Source organism: Fragaria vesca, linkage group LG3 (genome assembly GCF_000184155.1).
Source record: "Fragaria vesca subsp. vesca linkage group LG3, FraVesHawaii_1.0, whole genome shotgun sequence".
NCBI lineage: Eukaryota > Viridiplantae > Streptophyta > Magnoliopsida > Rosales > Rosaceae > Fragaria > Fragaria vesca.
The window spans coordinates 17,412,473-17,421,360 of record NC_020493.1 but is presented as its reverse complement, the minus strand read 5'-3'; the positions used below and the strand labels follow the sequence as shown (position 1 = coordinate 17,421,360).

Genomic DNA, 8,888 nt, shown 5'->3' with positions numbered 1-8,888 from the left:
GAAGCCATGTCCCGGATCGACACTTCGGATCCGACAGTTGGGGCGAGGATCATGAGCACAGCCTTCCCACCGCGAGCAAACAACTTATACTGCCGGGGTCTAGGAAAGAAGGGCAAGGGGGTCCTGAAGACCACTCCAGGATTTCAACTAATTGCAGCCTCGACTAGCAGCAAGACCACGACCACGACCACGATCACGAGGACGACTCAGCTAGAGTCGGAAGTTCAGAGACTACGGGAACAACAAGCTGCTCAGGCAGCCTATAATGCTGCGCAGGCAGCCTATGTTGCCAAGATATATGCCAGCCAGCAGACCCAGCAGCAGCAGATGTTCCAGTATATGCAGGAGTTTACAGCTGCCCAGCTTCAGGGACTTTTGGCTCCGCCCATGCCTCCGGCTATACCGCTACCCCAGCCGCCGCAACCTCCGCAGCAGCCCCCAGAAGCGGATATTAATTTAGACGATCTAGATTTTGTGTAGTTGATGAATTATATAGTTTTATGTGCTTGTTGTTGGTTATATGAAATTGTTTTTGTGTATTTTGTAGCTTGCTTGGAATGGTAATTTAGAAATTTCGGGTTTTTTTTTTTTACTGGAATGGACTTATAGCCGACGAAATACGCCATAATTCGTCGGCTATAGTTTTTTTAATTTTTTTTTTTAAAGGGTTTTAGCCGACGAATTATGGAATGTTTCGTTGGCTAAACCCTTCTAAAGCCGACGAAACAGACTATATTTCGTCGGCTTTAGTTATTTTTTTAATTTTTTATTACATACTTTAGCCGACGAATAACTTAAATGTTTTGTCAGCTAAAGTCTGGGAAAAAAACCGACGACATGTTTTTCGTCGGCTAAACTCTTGGACTATAGCCGACGACGTCTTCTTGTTTCGTCGGCTAAAGTCATCGCCGACGACCTTTTCCCGACGAAATCTTAGCCGACGAAGGCTTAGCCGACGAAACTTTTTCGTCAGCTAAAGTGTTTGTCCGGGTAGTGGGTCCAAGTTTGATATAAGCTGTACCAAACTAGGCCTTAACCTTTATCACTAATACATACACATATAATCCTTTGGCCACTTTTGACAGTATCATGGTTCGAATCACTTGAACAAGGACAAGCATGGCCTGTTGATCATTATTGTACCGATACTGTCCTAACTTAACCACTTTTAAGGTGTTGGGTTTTAACCACAAAAGACATCGGTACAATTGGATATGATCCATCCACTTATAACTTATAAATTATGTTTTGTTTGTTCCTTTTCTGATGTGAGATATTTCCTCTCCAACAGAATCTAGATTAAATAGCATACTCAACTAGACAAGAACCACTACACTACCTTGTAATGGTTACAATGTCACAATCCTTGAATCATATATATGTTGGGATCACATTTCATGAACTATGTGTTTTTTTTGAATCTCAGCTCATGGTGCCAATTGGGATTTAAATCTGTAATTTTCATATAATTGGTGCGCTATTCTAGAATAACTAATGGGACACAATTCAGCAGTAACATTTCTTGACTACCTACATCTATCCAAAGTACTCAAATTATTTGAGTATAGTTATAGAATTTGTCGTGATTAAAACCCTAATTATATTGCGGTTCTGCAGGTATATGCATGGTACCTATTTCCTAACTACTGTATAAACCAGAGAGTAATAACGGTTCTGGCTATATTTCCTAAACATACAGAATAGACGTCGGAGTTGATACGTATTGGACCATCAATGTCGCTGTAGAGTAAGAGGCTAGCTTAAATAATCATACCTGTAACTCATTGCAGGTTGTGACACCAGCAGCCAGCTGCTTGACGAATCATGATCAGCTGCTCGATGTGTCTAATCACGAGCTTTGATATATCCCTGCAGATCCATCCTCATCCTCTAGCTTCTCTCTCGTGCTGTGCTGCTTCCCATCTTTCTTATTCCAGAGTGTCCGTAATTTGTTCTCTCTGCTCCGAAAGAAAGCATCAAGCTTTCAAGAATGGAAGGTAATGATTCTGATCTCTACAAAGGGACCACTCAAGATTCGTATGCAATTTCAACACGAACCTGATTTTCATTGACCAAAGTGAGCACACAGCACTGAGTTATTTGAGGTGAGATGCAGTTCATACCGTGGGGATGGTGATGGAGGGCCTGAGTGAGTGGGGATCATCATATCATATCTATCATATCCTGCATTATATTTATGAAGCATGGATAGCTAGGGTTTTAGACTTCAGAAGATAGCTCGCAGTAATGAACACTGATATGTAGTTGGGTTCATAGTACATATAATTACACTGTTTCTGTTCAGCTTCAGCATATATACGTATATACAACTACTACCGGCCTATAGCATTAATATTTCTGATTCCAATCATCTCATGCCAAACAATCAAAAGGAAATTAGCTACAATTTCTTGATGTGACTCTAAATTTCATGATGAAGATGAACTACAATTGCAGTCATGCGTGCACAGTGCCACAGTGGTGTTACTTCTGGTTTTAATTAACGACGTTTAAGCATGAATTCAGTAGCAAAGCAAGCTGGAATTGCAGATACGTACTCTAAACTAGTTAGAGCTGCAAACTGCAAAACGGTTGAGATTGTCATTGATACAAATCATCATACAATAATACACGCAATTAGAGAGGCACTACATATAAACACAACATGGTTTTGGTAATGTAATAGATTATGTATAAGGTTTTGGTAGATGCTACACGAGCATGAAGTCAGTCGATCATATTAGGCACTAAGGATTCTGATTAGTAGAAAAACACAAGACAAAAACAATGCTAAATATAATGACAGTAGTATTTCGAGCTTTTCCTTGGCGCATGGGGGACAAAAAACAAAAGTCCTGAAATGTAGAACGAATTAAGCACATCTATTCAATCGCGCGTGGATTTGTGGATAAAACCCCACAAATAAATTTTACACATGCGTATCCCAACAACTGAACAATGATAAAGGACAGCACGAACTCAGAAAAATTTAGCAAATTAGATAACAAAAGGCATTTGCATTCATCATCAACTGGTGATCATTAGCAGATATCGACCTCATTAGGTAGTCTCTAGTACTTCACTAAATATATAAATAGCCCAGGGAATTAATTCCGACATCATTGCATTTTTACATGGACGATAGTAGTAGATGAAGCTAGCATGCAGTACTATAATGCATTAGGATCACGAACTTCAAAGAAGGATTTATTCTTGACGACGATGTCGTACATATGAAACGACTTGAACTGATCGAAGTTTGCAGGGAGCGAGATGAGGTGAGCCGAGTGCTCCGAGCGGTGGAATTGCACCAGGTCCGGTTGGCAGAATGAGTTGGGCCGGTAGCGAGTCCAGCCGACTTCAGTGAGTCGCTGCTCGAGTTCAGTATAGGACCGGATGACCTGGTTAGCCGGAAGGTATATCAAGACTCGGGGTCGAGCTCCCGGTGCCGTGGCTGTACCCGGATAGGGCGGTTCCATTTGCTCGAAGGACTCTCGGGTCGGGTTTGGGATGAGTCGAGTGACGCCGTTTTTGTAGAATATCCAGACGCCGGACATTGTGAGAGAGAAGAAGAGAGGAAGAGGGTGGCAATGTGAGAGGAGCGAGGAGGAGTTATGAGGTTGTGATGTGGTAAGGTTTGGAGGACGATACAGACGGGTGAGACTAGTGATGAGAGTGATGAATGAGTGTAAAAGTATGGTTGTGTCCCTTTGTAGAGAAAGTAAGCAAACCCTATTCTATTTATAGCGGAGGGAAAATGATTAGACGAAGATGATGTTAGGGTCGAGCTATGTTTTCAAATCATGCATGTGTTTCCAGATTGCAATATATTTCCTTTGGGTTTGTACGTGTTGAATTCTCGTAATATAACAAAACCCAAATTTGATGTGTTAGAGGCCAACGAGGGTTGACATGATTGACAAGACACTTGTTTGAGTGAAATTTCCATCTAAGTTCGAGCTCCAACAACAATCACAATTCTCTTATTGCTAGGTTGCAAAGTTATGAAGACATGCGGGATCCATATATAGGACTGATAAAAAAGAGATTTCAAGAGAGTGGATAATCTTGATTGAGGTATGATTGCTCTCCATGTGGTAAACTGGTAATCGGTTTGTTCGTTTGGTTCTTGCCGGCCACAATCGATTCATAATGTTCTTGGGTTGATGGACTTAGGGATCGTCAAAAAACACGCCGAGCCGGCCCGCCCAGCTTAGCCCTACCCAAGCCGATTTAGGTTGGGCCTCAATTATGTTTTTTTAAATTTTAAGGCCGAGCTGGGCCGAGTTATTCAAAAAAATCAAAGCCCATGGGCCCGGGCCTTATGAGCTTGTTAGGGCCGGGTCAGGCCTATTATATATATATTGAATAAAATTTTATCAAATAAAACAAAAAACTATAAATAAAAAAAAAGTTAAGATTTGTTAATAATTGAACTAAATGTAATAAAAAATCAAAATAAAAAATGATTTAATGCATTAATTAGTTTACATATTAAACTAATAACTCCATAAAAAATATTAATAAAACAATTGAAAGAGCTTTAGGGCGGGCTTTTGAGCGGGCTTTTTAAGGCCAGGCGGGCGGGCTTTGATGGGCATGTAACGGGCCGGGCCGAGACTTTGAACTGTGAGACCCCGAAAATATTTGAAGAGCTAAAGTTGAATAGTTTGATATTTGAATCGTAATCTCTTTAATTGTTGAGTAGATTAGAAATTTTTTTCGGATATTTCAAAGAAGTGGATACTTTAGTTTAGAGATTTGATAATGAAGTAAGCTTTGTGACGAGTATGTGCTAAGCTTTGTATAATTTGTTCGACATGAGAACTCATTGTAATGAGTTTCGGAAGTTTGGAAATAAGGAAAACACTTCAAATATAGGAAAATTTGCTGGCATGATCTGGACCGTCAAACTAAGAGCATTTAAGGCTCGGACCTTATCGGATCGAAGCCCAAAACACAACCTAGACCGACCTAGGTCTCGACTGCTCTGCAGTGATGGAGACCTCCGATTGCTCCGTCCGTCGTCCGGCAGCCTCCCGACTCAAGGCTGGTGTGCACGCCTTCGTCTCACCGTCCCCGACCTCACTATGTTCTTCGTTTTCGAAGAGGAGCTCCAGAGAGTGAGAATCGAAGGAGAGAAGGAATTCTGGGTTCGCCAGTGAGATTCTGATTCCGGCGACGGCGGCGAGCGTGAATGGTACTGATAGCTTCATCTCAGCCTCGTGATCCTTCCTATAGTCTCGATTGCGTTGATGGAGCTTCGGTGAGAGAGAATCGAAGAAGGAAAGCTTTTGAGTTTTCCGACGAGGGTTCGAAGTTTTCCGGCGAAACTGGGTTCGACTCAGGTATCAATCTTCATCTATTTGTCAAGCTCTACCCTTCTGGATAGTTGAATTTGAGACTGGTTGGGATTTGAAGAAGTCAGGTTTTGGCAGTGGAGGACCACCGTGAAGCTACTATTTTCGGCGGCGGAAGTGGCGGATGTTAGGTAGTTTCTGGTTTTATTAATTTACTTATTGTGAAGGAGTAAATTAACATGTTTGGATTCTAGAAATTGAAAGAGTTTGGTGTTGGAGAGGTTGGAGCTGTGTAGATGTGTATCATGTTAGTATAAAAGAGCTCATTTAGTTTCTTTGGTAGAGAGCAGTGAGGAAGCTCTGAAAATGTTAGTTCTGATCATTTTCTTCCTTCAAATTGATTGTTGGCAGCGGTGATTAAGGACTTTTGGGTTGCTTCATTATGGATGCATGAACAGAGCATGGGATTGCTGTACAATCTACACCCAGAATTAACGCTGAGTCTGGGGTATCAACGTGTTCACCAGTGAATCCAATTAAGGTGAAGGTGAGTTTCGAATTTATAATCATGCATGAGCAGATGAGCTACAAGTGTTTAATATTATATTTCTAAGTCTTGATTCGGGAATTTGAGAATGGATTATGTGAATGGTAATGGTTGATTGAGTAATCTGGAATGTCATATCTGGGAAGGAAGAATGTTTTAGATTAATCACAAGGGTGTGATTGGTGAGACCAAGAGAGCTTGAATATGCATGTTTGACGTTTTGTATGAGTGGCTGGGCATAGTTATGCCTATTATTTGTTAAATTGTGGTCATTGGAGAAATGAAGTTGAATTTTAGCATTTAAATTTGGTCTATTGAAGATGACGTACTAGTCATCAAGAATGATACTGAAATGGTAGTAATGATCTTGTTTGAGCTATATGACTAAGTTGATAAGTTGCAAGTTGGTATTCATGACTGATCGGTATGAACATGTTCCAAAAAGGTCTCATGGAATTTGAATGATAGTTATAAATTGGGAATGTGGAAATAAGGAATTAAAATCTTATTACGGGTGTCCATAGTAATTGAAGTGTGATCATTTTGTTTTGTTACGACAAGTTATATGAGAAAGGAATAGGAAGAGAAGTTGGTTGCCTTGTATACATGAAAGCGATGACATGATTACATCTTCAAATAATATAGTTAAGCAGGCACAATAATAATTGTGCGAGTGTTATTGAATGGTTAGATATTAACACTTGGAAATATTTTCGGAAATTATAGGACTCCAGTTACCCGGAACAATAATGATGGTGGTGTTGGCCTAGGAAAACCTAATGGAATCAAGCAGCAATATTCCGGTTAGTGTTTTATGCATATGATATTAAAGTAAAGTGATTTATGCATGAAAGATATATTTTTCGATCTCTTGTGAATTATTGTTTGATGACCTGAGAGTGAGCGGGGCATAGTGACTTCCTTGGGTTTCGATCCCTTAAACCTCCGGAGGGGCTGTACGGACTGGAGGACGTTTAACATCCTTTGAGGTGTGGCGTCGTTCCTAGGCGGTATGGCGTAAATGGACACTCTTGCTACACTTTGCCGGTGTGTATGATAATAATCATGGTAAGGTGGTAGTTGGCTTGAGATAGATCGGTCATCAGGTTTGTATATCTACTTTGGGCCCTACTAGCATTTTTACAAAAAATGATTATTTTAAACTGTTACACATTATTTTCACTACTAGCCATGACAAATGTTTTAAATTGTTTTTACATCTAGTTGGGGTAAAGTTTATTGAGCAGCGAGGACGAAAGCTCACCCCTACAACAGTTTATGAATGCAGGTACTGTGTACAGAGACGAGACAGCTGGACGACATTGGGTGTGGCTTAGAAATTCTTTATCTCTTGTTATTGTCAACATTAAATCCGTATGACAGGTTTCCTTATTTATCGTGACCTTGTTTAATCCTTTGATCGAGTATGTGTTTATTCGATAAACTATTCCTCTTGCAAGTTTTCGATTGTTGATCATGAACCAGACTAATATTGATTTTTTTTCCAGAGAGGGCTTGTTTGATTTGAAAGATATCTAAACATTTATATTGTTTCACCTCATTTTAAAATAAACACTTGTGCAAACATTATTTTAAATTTTCTTTTGTCTTGCGGGTTCTCAGAACTTTTGTGATGGATCCTAGCTTAGGTTTTATGAATGCGCGGCACTATAATGTTCCTCGATTTGATGAGGTGCAAATCGAGACGTTACATGAACCCTCCGCCCTAGCCCGGCCTCATGCCTTATGAGTCAGCCTGAGATGAGTTTTTTTATGGGCTGGGCCGGGCTTTGGCCCTTTGGGCCAACGGGCTCTCCCACGGGCTTTTAGGCCCGTGGGCCAAATGATGACCCCTAGGTAGACTGCCTCTCTGACAACTTAAGAGGAGACCAAACCAATTAAGGTGGGAGGAGTGTCCCATCATATTAGAAGAAAGTCGTACCCATATATAACTCGGCAAAGCTGGTGTTGGCTATCTTATTTCCTTTCAAAAGTTATGTGAAAAACTGAAACTTATTTGAGAAATCGAAGTGGTTCCTTTGGATATCGAAGTGAAAAACTGAAAGTGGTTATTTTGGATTTTGGAAGAATTCACTTTCCTTCATATTTCTCGAAACATAGGAAATGAACAACTTTCATTTCATGATATATACTTTTTGCGAAACAAACTTGGCATGTAAGTGTATTCTTTTTGTAAGGAAGGAATATAGTTGAAAGATCATATATGACCGAACACTTTTATCTATAGGGGCAAAAACCAAGGGCACAACATACATTGAAAGGAAAGATACTCCGAAAGCTTTGAGGCCTCGTTGGGTTCATGGAAAGGAAAGTGGTTCATTCCTCTCTCCGATGAGAACGAAAAGTGAATGAGAATGAAATTTTGAGAGAAATTTTCATTTCGATGTTTGGTAACGCAAGGAAAATCATTAAGAATGTTGTTAAAAAATATAATAAAATATTATGATGTGAATAATAAATACAGAAAAAAAGAAAGAAAAGTGGTTCATTTGGATTTTGAAAGAAACCATTTTCTCCCACATTTTCTCTCCACGCAGGAAAGTCTTTCTTTTCGTTTTGTTTTCCTCCGTGATACCTACTTTTTGCGAAACAAACAAGACTTTTATATCAGGCAAAATCCAAGGGCATAACAGACATTTTCACGTTGATTTCCTAGGCGGGCTGAGCGAATCCAAGGCAGAATGGGCTTAAGCGGATTTGGCAAAGCCTCTACACGGCTAGGCGAAACTTAGGTGGACTGGGCCTATGTAGCAAGGCCTACCTGGTCAGAACGATAAAGACACGCTATATCACTTTTAAAATCACGTCCCTTGATTAGGCAGACTTTCCACCTCTAACAAAATCAGACTGTCTAAGCAGCGAGTATGCTCAAATTATTACACTCGCGAAGACGCTTTAAATGAAACAACGTTTCTCGGGCAATGAAATATAGTGGGATTTTCAGAGGTAGACCTCTTCAGTCATCGGCTCATCTTCTCTCTCTCTAAATTTCCAAACTTGATCCTCACTCTCTCTCTCTC

The 8,888-nt window shown here is 40.2% G+C and overlaps 1 protein-coding gene and 1 non-coding gene across 3 annotated transcripts; one reads left to right on the top strand and one right to left on the bottom strand.

Moving 5' to 3' along the window:
• Positions 1–3,170: 3,170 nt before the first annotated feature.
• On the bottom strand, positions 3,171–3,557 carry LOC101310976 (flowering-promoting factor 1-like protein 1-like). The gene has a single exon (XM_004295861.1). It carries the CDS (start codon positions 3,555–3,557, stop codon positions 3,171–3,173), a length of 387 nt encoding a protein of 128 aa, XP_004295909.1.
• Positions 3,558–5,122: 1,565 nt separating this feature from the next.
• On the top strand, positions 5,123–7,076 carry LOC101315029. Of its 2 annotated transcripts, none has more exons than XR_184254.1 (4): positions 5,123–5,348; positions 5,422–5,491; positions 5,712–5,847; positions 6,574–7,076. It is a non-coding gene; the product is annotated as an uncharacterized LOC101315029 (transcript). The 2 variants fall into 2 exon arrangements; XR_184255.1 differs by having other exon boundaries at positions 5,200–5,348; positions 5,429–5,491.
• Positions 7,077–8,888: the final 1,812 nt, after the last annotated feature.

Coding starts and splice junctions, on each gene's coding strand:
- LOC101310976 (XM_004295861.1), bottom strand. CDS start 3,557: ATGTCCGGCGTCTGGATATTCTACAAAAACGGCGTCACTCGACTCATC.